Source organism: Myotis lucifugus, unplaced genomic scaffold (assembly GCF_000147115.1).
Source record: "Myotis lucifugus unplaced genomic scaffold, Myoluc2.0 scaffold_2, whole genome shotgun sequence".
NCBI classification, from domain to species: domain Eukaryota; kingdom Metazoa; phylum Chordata; class Mammalia; order Chiroptera; family Vespertilionidae; genus Myotis; species Myotis lucifugus.
Genome location: NW_005871050.1, coordinates 26532792 through 26550973, shown reverse-complemented (window position 1 = coordinate 26550973; position 18182 = coordinate 26532792). Strand labels below are relative to the sequence as shown.

General features: G+C 40.2%; 1 protein-coding gene and 1 pseudogene across 1 annotated transcript in view; one reads left to right on the top strand and one right to left on the bottom strand.

Annotated features, from left to right (window-relative positions):
- The window catches only part of GUCY2F (guanylate cyclase 2F, retinal), a 115068-nt gene that overhangs the window by 62863 nt on the left and 34023 nt on the right, over window positions 1-18182 (bottom strand). Inside the window, 3 exon segments of the mRNA XM_006082338.1 lie at window positions 698-777; window positions 11138-11234; window positions 16265-16349. Of these exon segments, the coding sequence (XP_006082400.1) occupies window positions 698-777; window positions 11138-11234; window positions 16265-16349 (262 nt within the window).
- LOC111827272 lies at window positions 317-461 on the top strand (annotated as a pseudogene).

Here is an 18182-nt window from a genome sequence, read left to right as displayed (position 1 = left end):
GGGAACATACCTCAAAACAATGTACCTCCCCTGTGCTGCGTATTCCATGGCCTGCCTGCGCCACATCTCCCATCGCCCGACCAACCAACACCCCCCACCACTTCTTCTAATGCCACTTCTTCAAAATAGACTCACCCAGGCCAAAAACCGACTTCTGCGCATGGGCCAGGAAGTTTCAATCGCACTGTACGTGTGCGCCCGCATGTGGTATTTTGTGGAAGAGCCACACTCAAGGGGCCAAAGAGCCGCATGTGGCTCGCGACCCGCGGTTTGCCGACCACTGCCCTAGCTGGTTACCATCAAAAGTTCAAGATTTACCCCCTGGTAATGGGCGAGGAGACACATGATTGGTGGTGTTGCTCTTATATCAGTTAGGGACAAAGCAAATGTACAGTCCTTAGTTCATCCTAGCTTGATGCCTGTGTCGGTGGCCAGAGCTGTGTCATGCCTGAGGCACATAAAAAAAAAAGTTCAAGATTTGAATGTGTCCTGTCACTCAATAACTTAAGTTTCACAAATCTTTTATGTTCAAGGAGGAGTCAAGATTTTAAACTGAACCCTATTTAGTTTCTGTCCAACCCAAATCTTCAGGCTGCTTTGTTAAAGAAACCACCCAAGGATTCTTTGAACATAATTGGTAGGATTGGGGAAATCATTTTTCTTATGTAAATATAAAATGTTAGTTATTTTAGAGAACAGATTGGTTTTATCACTTGCACTGGATTTGATGGACTTAACATCTCCAGAGGGGAACTTTTTCAGCCACACCCAATTACCCTAAATGAAAAGGTAGAGAATGGCAATGAGACTTAGTTGCTTTAGATTATGCAGCAAATGTCCCATCCACATGAAGGGTTTATAGTTAGACCATCAACCTAAACAGGCTTTATTCTTCTTCTCTCATCCTCTGCCCATAGACATTCTGTATTCTGAGCTAAAAATGAGGTTATACAGAGAAATTAAAAATTCCAATTAAGCCCAGCCAGTGTTGCTCAGTGGTTGAGCATCATTGATGTTTCTATCTCTCTCTCCCTCTCGCTTCCTCTCTGAAATCAATAAAAATATATTTTAAAAAATTAAAACAGACTAAATTTATTTTTTTTAATTTTTTTTCTTTATTGATTAAGGTATTACATATGTGTCCTTATCGCCCCATTGCCCCCCACCCCCCCACGCATGCCCTCACCCCCCTGTTGTCTGTGTCCATTAGTTAGGCTTATATGCATTCATACAAGTCCTTTGGTTGATCTCTCCCCCTTACCCCCACCCTCCCCTACCTTCCTTCTGAGGTTTGATGGTCTGATCGATGCTTCTCTGTCTCTGGATCTGATTTTGTTCATCAGTTTATCTTGTTGATTATATTCCATAAATGAGTGAGATCATGGTATATTTATCTTTCTCTGACTGGCTTATTTCACTTAGCATAATGCTCTCCAGTTCCATCCATGCTGTTGCAAATGGTAAGAATTCCTTCTTTTTTACCGCAGCATAGTATTCCATTGTATAGATGTACCACAGTTTTTTAATCCACTCATCTACTGATGGGCACTTAGGCTGATTCCAAATCTTAACTATGGTGAATTGTGCTGCTATGAACATAGGGGTGCATATATCCTTTCTGATTGGTGTTTCTAGTTTCTTGGGATATATTCCTAGAAGTGGGATCACTGGGTCAAATGGGAGTTCCATTTATAGTTTTTTGAGGAAACTCCATAATGTTCTCCACAGTGGCTGCACCAGTCTGCATTCCCACCAGCAGTGCACGAGGGTTCCTTTTTCTCTACATCCTCTCCAGCACTTGTCATTTGTTGATTTGTTGATGATAGCCATTCTGACAGGTGTGAGATGGTACCTCATTGTGGTTTTGATAACCCCAATATAAGTGACCATCAGAGAAAAGAGAATTAGGGGAGAGAAAAGAGAGCACAAATGATATGGAAGAGAGAAAAAATGGTATGAGAGGAAAGTAAAAGAATAAAAAGGAATATATATATGGAGAAAACACCAGAGAACAAACAGGTAAACCAAAACATACAAACACCAAATTCCCAGTAAGGAGGGTGGGGGCAGAATCTTATATACAGAAAGTAAGGTTAAGAATTGGATGAATATGGGGAGGACCTCAGTTCAGTATAGAGGAAGCAGAAAGAGAATAAGTGGATAAGAAGAAAGAAAAAGAGAAGAAAATAATAATAGTAATAATAATAATAATAAATTTTTAAAAATTGATTTAAAAATAGGATAAAATAATAAAATAAAATAAATTAGAATGATGGAAAAATAATGTGAAAATAAATAGAAAATAAAGGAACAAACAAAAAAAGGAAAATAAAGAAAAAAAGAGATAACAAAATAATAATAAAATAAAATAAAAATGAAACAGTGAAGTGTCATTCCTTTGGATGGTTTAAGATCCCACTCTTCTGTACTGTCTGTGGCTTCTCAGTTTCCTGTTGCTGGGACTGAAGGCCTCCCTTTAGGCCAGTCCCTGTGTACTCTCAGGGACTATTCAGATTTTTTTTCCTTTGTACAACTCAGGGCATAGTCTGAGTGTGGCTGTATTGGTTGCCTGGAGACTCCAGAGAGGGGCTATCATCTCTTCAGGAGAAAAAGGCTTCCTAGGTCCTGTGCGTACGGTATGACTCAGCGCCAGACTCGCGGCCACCTCTCCTTGACCCTCTCCTCACCTCAGGCTCTCCTAGACTCCACAAGTCTGCACCTCCTCCTGCACCTCAGCCACGGATGAATGTCCATATCTGAAAGGTCCTATGAACTAGGTTCAGCAAAGAAAAGCAAATACCACAAAGAGGGGAAAGAGCTGCACCTCTGTGAGCCCCTCTCCTCCCGGCACCTTGCGGTCTGGGCAGCCGTCCTGAATGCCCCCTCTGGGCTCAGTCTTTCATGACTGTGGACCCAGATCTAGAACCCCCTGCCACTATCAGTCCTGTGGACCTCCTTTCCACAGTCAGACGCTGTGCCTGTCCCAAGGGACATGGCTCAGTGCTGTGCAGTTTCCCTCTGACCCTCTGGGCTCGGAGGTCTTGTAGTTCTCCCCAGCCCAGATCCCTGATTTTACCATTCTCCAGGTGTCCTCTGCCCTTCCTGGCTGCGAATTGTCTCACCAGCTGTGTCTACTTCGCCAATTCGGGGTGGATGTTATTCAATTTAGTTGCTCATTCTATCTGCTCTGGGAAAAGGCTCAGGACAAGTCCGTCTATTCTGCCATTTTGTCTCTCCCTAAATTTATTTTTAAAAGTTCCAATTAACTAGAGACAGAAAAACAACTGAAGGTATGCAGACCCCCCAGAAAGGAACAATACCACTCTCTGCAACAACTCCCTTAAGTAACTGCAGAAAGTGCTAGGTCATTTCACTTATTCATAGCTAAGTGATGTAGCACCAGGTTCCCTGTGATTAATGGTGATGGTTGGTGGTTGCAATTCTTATTGCCGTGAGGCATCTGTAGTGGGAGACATAGTGCAGCAAATGTTTCCTGCATTTACCTTCATCCATTTTTCTCTTGTGAGACAGGCTATTTTAGGGGCTTCTTATGCTTTAATCATAAACTGATTGGCTTAAATATAGATTAAACATTTTTTGTTGGGATGCACAAATGTATTACCATAGTAATATGAGCAACTTAGACTTTCAAAAGTCTATTTATGACTTTTTAAGTACAAAAAAAAAAACAATTTGTAAGGTTACCGTCAAGTAAAAAAACAACAATTATTTTATTGTCTTCACTTTTACACTGGTACCTGATAGATAATTTTCTTCTACATGCATAGCCTTAAGGATTCATCAGTCATCAAACCCTATTTAGTTTCTGTCCAACCCAAATTTTAAAAAAAGGAATACAAATATAGATTCTTCTCCATAATAATAAAAATGTCTTACATTTACACAGTGCTTGCTACTCTTCAAAGTGCTTTCACATCTATTACCTATAGCCTGGAGATTCCATTTCAGGCTGTACCAATTTGTCATTAGTAGAGATAATAAAAGCAAAATATGAGAGTGTAACCATTCTCTTATTAAGGAATATCCAGCTGTGGTACTGCATCCGGAGACCTGCCAGAGGCAAAGGCTAAATAATGGGAGCTGCAGGCATCTGAGTTTCTCACCCACACTTTGTGTTAGAAAACATCTTCTAGCCAAGGAACTCAAAACTCTTTAACTATGGAATGGCTCTTAGAGGCCTTCATCAGCTGAACAAAACTGTGCCAGTCAGGCTCAGTGCCCACAGAGTTCAGGAAGGTAGTCCAGGACCAGTGCCTGGCAGCAGCCGAACAGTCAAAACACCAAAGGCAGCCTTCCTGGTCTTGTGCCCAGCAATTCTTCAAGTGTGACCCGGTGCAGCTGTATCATGGTCAGCTGGGAACTAGCTAGAAAGGCCATTCTCAGGCTCCACCCCACACTTACTTAATCATAGAAGTCATGAGCTTGAAGTTTTAGCCTTCTGAGGACTTTAGCCTTTAGAGGGGTCAAAGCTTAAACTGAAATGAGAATTCACAAAATCAGCCAATGTGTGGGATATGCCAGTGGGCAATAGGGCAATAAAGCCTTACTAGAGCCTTTGTGTTGGAAGCTGCCTATTGTCTTCATTAGCAGAGTGGTGTGGACAAGGAGCCCAGAATGCTGGTGAACCTTGAGCCCTGGCAAAGGTCAGAGCTCTGCACCAACTGTTTAATAATGGTAGCTGAAGCAACTTCCCAACCAGATAGTTAGGTAAATCCTTAGTCTGTCTGTTACTGGAATTGCCTGCCTAAGGGCTATGGGTGTATCCCAAACTGAATAAAAGGATGGCAAGGCCTGAGCACAAGTGGAGTCCTTCCTCTTGCGTGAGGCTCCCGCCTGGCCCCCCAATTTCCAAATTATTATTTCTTGCCTTGTCTCTGTCATTTGCGCGCGGCCCTTCTCCAGAGCCTGAACCCTGAACCACGCGGGACGTGGGTTATCACATCTTTGCAACTCAACTATATTACTCGACTCATGGCCATTCCTAGCCATCATGGCACCTTTGTGCTAATTAGGAAAGGGTGCTTTCCCTCAAGTAAAAATAAAAAATAGTTATTTTTACAGCCTGTGGCAGCCCTGTGATGTTGGGCAGCAGCCACAATGGTAAACATACATGGATATACCACACTCTCATTTACTCATACATCTTCCAAACACCAGGAAATACTTTCCACTAGTGGCAGGAATACTTTGTATACCACCAAGCCCTGACTGCCAGGTGAGGCCTCTTTGTCAGATTTGGAGTCAGGCTGTAGAGGTGGGGTTGAGAAGCTAAAATTGTATCTCCAAGAATATTAGGCAGGAGAAAGGAGTAACCTCAAGAAACTCCTGGGGTATAGTCAAGATAGCACATAGCCAAGTACACATATGTTTACCAGTGACTATGTATGTGCATGGCCTGGTGTGCTAGTATAAATGTAGATATGAGGAGGTGCCCCTGACACCTCATTCCAAAACTAGGCTAGAAGGCCAGAATCTCTGCCCACACCTGCACCCCTCTCATAGAAGTTAGTATATTTCTACAACATAAATAGTACCATCTGAGATATGGTGCCCTTGTGTAAGGCACAACCTGAACATCAATATTGATAGCCCTGACTCTGCCTATACCCAGTACCAGATACCTGCTTCCTGAAGTCAATCCTATTATAGACATGGTTTAGCCTTCACTCTGGCTTATTAGCTTTTACAGGTAGGTAAGCAGAGCTGTTTTTTCTCCTGCCAATTCATTAAATTTGAGAGCTGGAAAGGGTCTTAGGTGTCCCTAGGCCAATCCCTTCATATGATAATAAAGAAACTGAATCCCAAAGAGATTAAACAACTTGGCCATGTCAGAAAGCTAGGTAGGATTAGAACCAAGTTCTTCCATTTCTCACTTTGTTGCTCTACTTCCTTGGTCTTTCTTTGGTTTAGGGCAGTGGTCGGCAAACTCATTAGTCAACAGAGCCAAATATCAACAGTACAATGATTGAAATTTCTTTTGAGAGCCAAATTTTTTAAACTTAAACTATATACGTTGTTATTAACTTAATTAGGGTACTCCTAAGCCGGTCTTTGCTAAAAACATCCCCAATCTGATTGAGGTACGTTCACTGAGGTCAACCCCTTCCAACTCTCCCATCCACACTAGTCTTGTATACTTGTTTCAGAGAGACGAGTGTGGATGGGAGAGTTGGAAGGGGTAGACCTCAGGGAACATACCTCAAAACAATGTACCTCCCCTGTGTTGCGTATCCCACGGCCTGCCTGCACCACATCTCCCATCGCCCGACCGACCGACACCACTCCCCTCCACTTCTTCTAATGCCACTTCTTCAAAATAGACTCGCCCAGGCCGAAAACCGACTTCTGTGCATGGGCCATGAAGTTTCAATCGCACTGTACATGCGCTCCCGCACGTGGTATTTTGTGGAAGAGCCACACTCAAGGGGCCAAAGAGCCGCATGTGGCTCGCAAGCCGTGGTTTGTGGACCACTGGTTTAGGGGATTTGTGTGTATTTGTTTTAAGATTTCAATAATTCTCACAAATTTTATAAGAAAATTTTTATTGAGTCTGTGTGTGTCCTACTTCACAAATAATGAGGAAAAGGGAGGAAATGGGAAGGTTTTATCTTTACCACACATGCACTATTTGTTTTGAGGTGTGTTTTTTTTCCTTTTAAGAGAAAGAATGATAAAATACTTCACTCATCATTCACTTTTTAATTAAGAGGAAGAAACATCAAACTCTATCCGCTAAAGTTTTTAGAAGTAATTTAAAGTCCATTAGTTTTGAACTGAGGCCATGGTGTATTAACTAAGAGTCAAGAGAACTAGGTCCTAGACCTGACTTTGCCTCAAATTTAGGGGTGGCCTTAGGGCAGCCACTTAAATGGTCTAAGCCTCAGTTTCCTCACTAATACAGCTGGGTGACTTGGATGATTTATTAGGTCCTTTTCAGATTTGATGACTTGATTCTATAATGAGAGAGAGAGAAAGAGAGCGAGAGTGAGAGCGAGAGCGAGCGAGCGAGAGAGAGAGAGAGAGAGAGAGATAGATACGTTTGGTGGTAAGGAGAGGGGAGGAGGAAGAGCTATAAAGAGTATAGAGGAAGGTGGGAAGATAGGAAAAAAGGCTTTGGGAAAGGGAGCTGAACATGGACGGTGTGAAGGGAGAGAGAGTGAAATGAGAAAGAAGAAAACAAAGGGCTTGAGAGACAGATGGAGTCAGAGAATGGAGAAGGATGATGATTTCAATGGGTTCTCTCTGTGTGTGCCAGGGTTGTACTAATGCCCATCTCAACCCTCTACCCTACATTGTGGCTACTAGAGCAGGGTCATGACATGTTCCCACTGCATCTGCCATTCACAATTCTTTATCCCAAGAGGTCTGCTCATCTGGCTTTCCTTTCACATCTCCAAGAGTATATGAAATAAAGGTTGATTTTTCTGTGCAGTTATTAAGGGTATGCATCTGTGTGTACAATCAAAATATGAATTTGTGTCAGTGTAGTACAATGTTATGGCATATTCTTAGAGAAGTCTATCTTTTCCTATTAGGTGTCTGTTACTCTAGACACACTTTCTGGAACTTCCAGATTTTTCAATAGTAATTCTCATGAAATTTTGATTTATTTTAAACAGAAACTAGATAATAAATCTTTAAAACACTCCTAATAGAGGACAATTTCAGAAAGAACATTGGACCTCATTGTTTAATCTGTTGATTCAATTAACTTAGGGTCTCTCCCAGAGTCCTCCTCAGCCCTAGCTAGGCAGTTTTCTAGTTCCAGTTGTCTTTCTTTGCACCCCATCATCAGCTTAATATTGAGTTCATTGTGTGGTATTATTCTCACTAACACACTCCTTTGAGCAGATGAAGGCCCCCTTTGGCCTATATAGTTTAGAAATACTCATCTGACTGACCAACCATCATTACAGGAACTAATTGAACTTTCTGCCTCCTTCCCAAATGAGGAAATATGTGACATATTATTAAAAGCCAGTTACATACAGATGTTTATTTTTTCCCCTTCTCAATTCTACACTATAACCTTCCAACTCCACCCAATAAAACATACCATAATTCAACACAGATTCTTCCATAGAATCAGAGAATCATAGCATATATGAGTCAGAAGAGGCTTAGAGATCTATTTATCTAGCAATTCTCAACCCTGGCTGCACATATAGAGGATATTTTTAAAACTACCAATGCCTAGGCCCATCCCATATCAAATGAATCAAAGTTATTGGCCTGGGCATAGGTATTTTTTTAAGTTACATCTGGAGATTTTTAAAATATATTTTTATCAATTTCAGAGAGGGAGGGAGAGGGAGAGAGAGATAGAAATATCAATGATGAGAGAGAATCATTGATCGGCTGCCTCCTGCACGCCCCCCACTGGGGATCGAACCTGCAACCCGGACATGTGCCCTTGACCGGAATAGAACCCCTTCAGTCCTTAGGCTGACGCTCTATCCACTGAGCCAAACCAGCTAGGGCTCATCTGGAGATTTTAATGAGCAACCAAGATAAAGAATTTAGTTCAACCCCTCATTTTGCAGATGGAAAACCAAGAGACTGCCTTAGGTAATTGAGATTTACTTCAGAATATTGGAGGTGTCAATACATGTATAAAACCATCAGCCCATTCCATTTGACATTCAAAAGCTATATGATTATCTTGTCTGTAGTTTTTGAAAGAGAAGATTATCAATTCCCCAATACCTCAAGTTTATACTTAAAGCAAATTAAATTAAGTACAAGGCACGATCCAGAGGTTTACTGCCACAAATTTAAGTCAAAGCATTTAGCTACACTGAGCAAATATATACTATGCCAATTTTGGTGTTTTAGGGCGCTGTCAATAATTTATCCAATGGAGGAGAGCATTCACTTTGAAAACCCAATGTGGTAGACAATTTAAAAACCCATTCTGTCCTGTTTTGGACTTTCTTTGTAGTTACTATTGAAGTTGAGAATGTTTGATGCTTTTGGGAGTACCTTCAAACAAAACAAGGAAACCACACTGGGAAGGCCTCACTTAGGAGGTAAAGAAAGGCAGTCTAGTTTCCCTTTTACCCCCTGCTTAACTCTTCCTGCTGAGAAGAAACAGTTCATCTCTCCAACTGATGCAAGATTTGTTCTGGTTGCCAAATTCCTGTATCTTAGAACAAGGGGTCAGAGGTAGCCTCTTAAAGCTTGAAAGACAGAAACTTAAGTGAAATAAAAAATATTTCTATTTTATACAGCAGACAGTAACCTGTTACTCCAAGAGTCAGTACAGGCTAAAAAAGAAATATATGAATACTTTAAAAAATAAATGAATAATTTTTAGAATTATTATTTCGATAATATCAGAGGATGACAGATATATGAAGAACAACTAGCATTTGAAGAGAAGGGTTTGTCCTATACCAACTCAGGGTTCTCTGGTGGCTTCAAAAATAGATACTATCATCAATATATTTATGACATGAATGTGGAATGTGGCTTTTAGTCAGAGTGATAATTCTGGCATTCAACAATACATTTCCAGGAACATGATATCAACCTTACAACAAGATCTGATGATTTAAACAAGTAAGATTTATTATTGTAATTAAAATTAAATCAAACACCTGACTTTTTCATTTGATTCCAACTGTATAGGCTATTGCCCTGTAAATACAATCTCATCTAGCCAACTAGTTAAATTACACCTTTCAGTGCCACATTTAGGCAAATAATCAGTTTGGTCACAAAGATAATTATCAGATCTGATACAAGAGTGTAGCAAAAGTAAATAACATATGGGGACAATATGAGGTGTTTGTATCCTCTCCCTACACCTGCCAACACCATACTAGAATTTGCAAAGACTAAGGTCTTTATTTTGGTTATAGACTGGGTACAGAAAGGCACACTCTCCCATTACTAGCTATATTTTACAAAACTCTTCTTCACACATCTCTTTTCAAAGTTTTGTTTATGCTGTCTTCTCTACCTAGGACTCCTATAGGGGCCAGATGGGTAATATAAATTGATGAAATGGACTGAGTATGACAATAGAGAGTGATGGGAACTGTGTCAAACTGCAAAAAGGGCACCTACTACGTAGAGTTCCAATGAATTGTCACAATGATACCTAAGGTTGATAGATTCTCCAACCTTTTTAAAAATACCCAGAAGGCCAGAATTTTATATTTAATCTCACAATGTCAAAAATCTGGCTACTAATTTTTGTAACCATAAGGGTCAAACAAAAGTGGTTACCAGTTTCTTACTTGTGATATAGAAAAATCCTATTCTTCCTTCTTTAAGACACAGCTTCAGTGTTGGGTCTCTAGAAAGCCTTTATCCACTGATCTGTCTCATCTGACGTACTACCATATTTCTAGTGTCTTTTGTGCAATATGTCCATAATCTTTCTTGTGTAGTATGATATGACCCTCTGACTTGACTCTAATCTCATTAACGGCAGAAACTATATGCCATCTCTAGCACAGGGCCAGGACATATTAGCAGCCCCTCAATAAAGATCATGAATTACAACACAATCAAAATCAGAACAGAACCCCTGGTAAAACTCAACTATCTTTCACTAGTTGATTCATTAACAAAACTTTCATGAGCACCTATTATATTATCAGCACCATGTCAGGTGCTTTGGGATAACATTAGAAAAAAAAGGTGTGCCCCTGCCCTTGAGGAACTAGCAATCAAATGTTGAGTCTAAATGAACAAAGAGGGGATACATAAAGTAAAAAACCACACCATTACTCAAAGTGCAATGCATCACTTCCACATAACTGTTCTAAACAGCACTATCCAATAGAAATGTAACATGAACCACATATGTAATTTTAAGTTATCTAGTAGGCATATTAAAAAACATAAGAAGAAAAAAGGTGAGATTAACTCTAATAATAGACTGTAACCCAATATATCCAATGTATTATCATTTTGGCATGTAATTAATATATTTTTTAATATGTAATGAGATATTTTACATGGTTTTGCACTGTCTTCTAAATCCAGTGAAAATGTTACTCTTACAGCCCAATTCAGACTAGCCACATGTCAAGTCCTCAATAGTCACTTGTGGCTTGTGAATACCATACTGAACAGTACAGCAAGAGAAAGAGAAGCTCCTTACCTTACTGCCAAAATGGGGATTGATAAATGTCACATTCTCCAAAGTCAGTAGAATTCTATGGGGTCCTTTAATCAACTGGATTTTATTTATATGACACCTGAAACAAGCATAATGTCAGCATAGAGAGCTGGATGTTTTTCAAACCCAGGGTAAATTTGTCTATGATAAAAGTTTAAAAATACACAAAATAATTGAGAGAATAACCACACATGAATCTTTTTCCTAGTACCCACAGCAAAAAGAGGCAACCACCCTGGTCCTCACAACTTGAAGAATTACAAAGACTGAAAGAGAAAAGTAAAAATGCTATTGAAGAGACATCAAAGGGAGGGGGGAAAGTGTTGTATGGTATGATATCTGAGATCAAAAAGTGGTGTTCCCACATCAAGGGCACATTCAAAAACAACATCTGAATACTTTTAAAGAACCCAATACCCTTTCTCAAATAAGCCATAGCTTATTTTCTAATACCAGGGCAAATAATTATTAATTTTTATTTTATAGACACAAAAACACATTAAAGAAACAAATAAAAATTGAGCAAATTGTGTGAGGCAGAGCTGGAACTCGAATCCTTGGTCCCTGGCTGTGGGCCCAATTTTCTTCCCACAAGACCACTTGTTTTACAAAGTTGCATCTATGTGTTGTCAAAGCAACAGTTTGAAAAGTGGAAAAATTCAATCAGTTGGTTGCTTTATCTACTTGATTCCAAATAAGTGGGCTTTACCATTGTTGTTTTCTTTTACTGAATTGGTCTCTTGTCTGAACATTACATAGACATGGCTTAAATCTGATTCTCTGCAAACATGCCTATTAATTTGCACTGAATGTAATTCTTTCTTAAAAATCAATTACTAGACACATAGGAGTTTATGATGTCTACCCACATAGCCAGGTAGGTCATCTCAGTTGAGCTGATGGGACAACTTGAGGACCTGGAAGGAATCTTGGATTAGTCCATGTGGTTGTTTGCTTTTGTTCTGTCTTGGGTGACTGACAGCTACAGTTTGGCTTTAACTTTTCCTGTACCCCTTAATGATTACCCTGTGGAATGTACTAAAGCTGAGTGCCAGAGTGGGGAAAACAACTGACAATTTCTTTGTCAACTTGCTCTAAGAAATCTACAATGTCACTGCAGCTTTAAGTACCAGCAACCCAGTCAGTTTTTCCAGTGATTCCACTGGTTTTTAAACAAACAATTAATGTGTTTCTGTCTGCCAACAAATATGTCCTTTATCATGTGGGAGGTACTGCCCTGCAGAGAAAATTAAAAGAGCCCTGTAGTGAATTCTTGGGTAGACCACATTAATCTATTGGCAAAGTAAAACATCTCTCCCTAACTTATCTGTTACATATGTGTAGGGAATTGTCTTAAAGCAGGCACACCTGTCAAAATAATCATGCTGCAGAATATATTCAAGTAGAAAGAGAACTGTACTCCCAATCCAAAGACCTGGTGCATAGTGTAGATTCTGTCATTTATTAGCCAAATGACCTTGGATAAATAATTTAACCTCTTCATGTCCTCATCTATTAAGTGAGATAATTCCCCTTGCTTTACCTGCTTTTATATAGTTGTTTTGAAAATCAAATGAGATAAGATATGTGAAAGTGCCTTGAAAAGCATGAAGCACTATGAAAGTATAAGGCCTCATTATTATCATTATCATAATTAGTATTACAAAACACAGGAGAGCTTTATAGAAAGGAGAGGCAATCTGTTTTGGATGAGAGAGAAAGGAGGGGTTCAAAGAATCCTTTATTTTGGGGTGGTTGAGTTCTTTGTACGTTCTTAATTCTGAAAAAAAACAAAAAACTTAAACAATCAAAACACAGAAAATGAAGGAACAGAGAGTCACTCTCCTGCAAGTAATCACCATCTATTACAGAAACTCATCAGCCGCTCAGCTCCTCTGATTGCAGCCGTGTGGGCAGAGAGAGGGAGGGAGGTAGCAAAGAGGGCATCTTTTGTGTTTTGTTAGCTAAAAACCAAGAACCAAGTGACTTTGGAAAATGATGTGCTTTTCTCCCCTTTCTGAGTTTTCTGTGACCACTCCAAGTACCAATTGTCTCAAACTCATTTTCCTCTCCAATCATTTTAATCTCTAATCATGTCCCTCTCCAATCAGTTTCCTCTCCAGCCTTCTTTGCCCTTCAGCCCACAAGCTCCAAACAAATGTCCGCCAACCCCACGATTTTTGTTTCTTTTTTTCCTCCCTTTACCAAGAATTGCAATTGAGCTCACTCTAAGCCCAAAGAACCAGTGAGTTCCATGGGAAAAACCAGTGAGACCAGTCCTTTGGGGTGGGGGTGGGGGTGGGGTGATAAATAACACAAACAGCTGAGTGACTCCATTTTCCACCTTACCATGAGATGTTTTGGCACTGGGTAGCCAGAGCCCATTAGTCCTCAAATCTCCCTGGAGTGGGAAGTTTTTTGATTGAATGAAATTTATTTTCACTAAGTAGGTAATGATGTTATTTAAATACTTTATTCTTTGGAAGCAGCTAAATTAAAGACATTAAATTTCTGCTGTGAGCAGGGATATGTAACAGTCACAGAAATTAAAAGAAAAACTTTTTGTAAAGTAATGTTTTTATTGATTTAGTGGGCAGTTAAACAGATATGAGCAGAGTAGGAATGATAAACCAGGTACAGAAGGTCATCAGGGCAGAAAGCCCGGGGTGCGTAGCAATGGGAAAACAAGTACTGTAGGGTGGGACCTCGACCCCAGGAGTGCCTTTCCTCCCATAGCATACTGCCAGTCATGTGATTTAGACTCCATGACCTTTCATATATCTGGTCATGTTGTTTGGACCTTCCCCTGGCCTTTTCTTCCTTGGCATGTCACTAGTCATACGGTAGACCCCCTTCTAGGAGAAACAAGGGGGCCAGAGAATAGCCTCATATTACTCCCACACAAGCACTTGCATCACCACTCCCTTAAGCATTAAGCCCCCAGTACAATGAGGCTCTGTCTTGCATCAAATAATCTTAGGAACAAAGCCTCAGTTCTGCTGACCACAGAGACAGAGTTTTGGTCAAACTAGAGATAGCATTTAAGCCTCAGTTGTGTTTCAGCTCCAAGCTTAGAAAAGCAGCAAAACCAGATGAAGTGACACCATGGCTGACATGAGAACTAGTTTCAATGACTAATAATCTCCCACCCCGAGCATCAACCAATCAGTAGTGACCATGACCATAAAAGGACACACCTGGGAAGCTGATGAATATTTTATTGAGATGGTACCCTAAGATCTCCCTTAAAATTCCCATCTTTGGAAAACAGATAAAACCCCTTAAGACGAAGGACCCACTCTCTCGAGCACACACATGCCTTTCCCCCTTTCTGTTCCCCAGGTGTGTTTTCTTTGCCTTTCTTTTCCCCAAGTTCCAAGGGCCTTCTTTTGCCGCTGTAACGTGTTTCCTGGGTCCATGCAGCTTAACTGGCTCAAATCTTCTACAGATCACTTCTACCTCTGTGACTTTCTAAATAAACTTCTTATGCTGGAGTTCTTGGCACTGAATTCTTTCTTAGCCAAACTCAAGGACTGAGGTCTAGCTCCACTGGTAACATCTGATGTGCAGTCCACTGTTAACATTTATCAAGTGTGTTTTACCAATTCATAAGTTATCTACTACTCTGTGTGGCTTTCTCAAGTTTCTAATCACAGGGAGAATGGATCACACTGTTTTTTTTTCCACAGCAATGTCAACATATTAAACACTAAGAGCTACTTGTTATAGTTTCAATCCAGGATCTCACAGTCATTAGAATATCATAGCTGGAAGGACTCTTGAAGATCATCTAATCCAATTTCTTTATTTTAAAATGAGAAAATTCTGGCCAAGAGAGGTTTAGTGTCCGGTCCAAATTTATATAGCTACTTAATACACTCTAGACCAGCAGTTCTCAACCTGTGGGTCGCGACCCCTTTGGCGGTCAAACGACCCTTTCACAGACCCTAAGACCGTCCTGTATATCAGATATTTACATTACGATTCATAACAGTAGCAACATTACAGTTATGTAGTAGCAACGAAAATAATTTTATGGTTGGGTCACAACATGAGGAACTGTATCTAAAGGGCCAGAAGGTTGAGAACCACTGCTCTAGACATTCTTTCTTGAAGCTAGCCAAAATAGCTCCATTCCATTTCCTACCAAATTTGCATCACATTGCTGTCAGCACCACCCTTACAAAGAGAACAAAGGTGTGGCTTGCAGGGTGGAAAGCTTAAAGCAGGAGAGTAGTGATAGATTTAATTTTTCACTCTTCCTAAATCATTCTAGTATGGGGGAGGGCCCAATTGTTAAAATGCAACGATTATAAGAAAAGGGTGTCATATTAAGCCATCTTCAGCCATTTATTCCTGATCCTGAATTAGTTCATCAGAGTAGTTGGTCACCTATTAAGGGATTTGAAGGAGAAAGACAAAGATGGTGGTGATGAATAGCTAGGAGAGCTTTGGTCCAAGGAAGAAGGACAGTAAAAATCTGGAATATGATACCCTAGGCAAAAGTCATGAATGTCAAAGTGGGAATTCTGGGCTCCTAACTATCAACAGGCAAGTCTCATATGCCTGGGAAAGAGTTAAGATTTACCATTTGATGAGCACCTACTATAAGTCAGGTATTGTTCTAGGTACTTTACTTTGGTTTCTTTAACCCCCACTACAGTCCTGTGAGTTAGTATCAAAATCACTAAATCTTGGATTCTAGCCAATTCTGCCTAATTCTTAGAACTTTTAAAATGCCCAAACTCCATTCCCCACAAGTCTATACCATTTAGGGAAGGAAAGATTCTGCCAGTGGAAAAAAAGAGGACAGATAGGAAGTAGACAGGCCCTAAAGTACTACTAGTTCTCTTATTTCATGATAATGTTGAGAGCCATATCTACTCACAGGCAACAACACTGACAACACAACTGAGGAGGTTATTCTTGGCATCATAAAACCACTTCACCCTAAATGAGGCCAGTAAGAATGGTAAATCACTATGGAAAAAAGAAAATCAGTGGGTCATGTAATGAGGCAATTGTACTGCAACATGACTTCCTGGAAATCAATATTAACAAGGTTATTATGGGCTTATATTTTTTATATAAAAAACATTAAAAATGTACCTTATAAAGTAAGAAAATCCATTAATAGATAGCAGGGTTATAAGCAAAGCAAGGCAGACCATCACAGCAAAGACAGGGCCCATGCCTTGCAGAGAGCAAGAGGAAGAGAAAGAATGGCATTATCAAAGAGAGGCTGTAAATAAATGGCACCACAAACAGACTCTTCATGCTTTCTGGTGACTCTAAAATCAAGCCACATCTACCTAACTTAATCCTATTTTTCTACAGCACAGTCTGTCTTGTTGACTTTATGGACATAGAAAGCAATTTCACTGCTCTGAAGCAAAACCACTCACCACTCTGACAATAGCAAATCACATGAATTAAGGCTGACCTGGGTGTTTCTTTGGAAGAAAAAGTCCACGAATGGAAAACTTTGAGAACCTTATTTTATGTTGGATAGCAATAGAGTCTTCAGCATAAATATGTTATCTCACCTGTGAAGGGTAAGTATTATGTTGCCTTCATAAAATAAAAGACCGTTTTAATCCACCAGTCCCCATAGACCTTGTGAGTTTTTTTATGAAAAACATAGCATTTGTCCTTCAAGGGTGAGTCTGGTTTTGATAATTAGTGTTTTCATCAGCATATAAATTGGTCTCTGGAAAATCTAAATATTTGGATGGATTACTAACATTTCAGAAGGAAAGTATATGATGATGTGAGTAAAAGGTGGTTGGGTATGTCATACTAAAGCAAAATAGAAATTAAAGTCCATTTCAAATATATGCATTTCATTTTAGAAGGTTGTGGTGTACATTTACATATCAATAATATGGATCCTTCCAAAGTTCCCTTCTGACTTTCAGAGATTTGGTGGAGTTTCCCTGCCGGAAGCCGGTCCATCCTTGCTGCTTGACACAGTCGCTGCAGGAAAGAAACATCTGCACAGCATATGTTTCAAGGGACCTGGCATATATAGCATATTGTTCTTAATATGTTTGCTCTCCTTAGTGCCATGTGTTTTAACCAAGGTCACCTCTCCGAGAAAGGTTGTTTCCCCAGGTGGGGATTTTTTCCCTGAGGTTAGGGAGGAGATACAACCCCTTAATTAAGTGCCAGGCGGGTAGTTAAGCTACATAATCTTTACTCCCTGGAATGGAGATAAGAAACGCCCTAACCTTTGTAATAGAAATTGACAGGATTAAAATCGGCTGGTATAAATATGGATGTAACAAGACAATAAACATCAGATCCTGATCAGTTCCTAACCAGAACTCCGACCAGAACTTTGGCTGGAGATCCTGGCTAGAGGTCCTGACTAGGCTGCTGACCAACTGAAGGCTGTCTTCGTGTCATTCCTTCTTCGCCGACTCCGTCCACACCTTTGGGGACCCCTGGACCCGCTGGGATTGGACCCCAGCATTTCCCCTCTTCCACAGGTCAGAGTCCCATCAGTCAATCAAACTGCAAATATTTATTGGATGCTGTGTCAGGCAGTTGGGGGGGGGGCATAAGAATTATTAGCTATAGCCCCTACCCTCAAGGAGCAGTCTATTTGGGAGGGGGGACACAATCAATATACAGGAAACAATTGAAAAGCAATTTTGTGCTAATCTGTGAGGTACAGACTTTTAGTTCAATGGGAGTTCAGAGAGGAGAAGGGCTAGATATGGTATTTCTTCAGTGGAACCTGATCCATAGGATTTGGATATACCAAGGGAAGGACAGGTGATCTTTCTAGCAGGGGGGGAAATAGCAGCCTACAAAAGATGGAGGAGAAGGCTCGTGCCTTTCTCTTATTAGAATAACCCCTCTGGGAGTAGGATCCTTTTAAAAATAACTAGGAGATACAGAGAACAGACTCATGGTTGCCAGATGGGAGGGGGGCTGAATTGCTGGTGAAAAATTTAAAGGGATTAAGAACTACAAATTGGTAGCTACAAAATAGTCATGGGATGTAAAGTACAGCATAGAG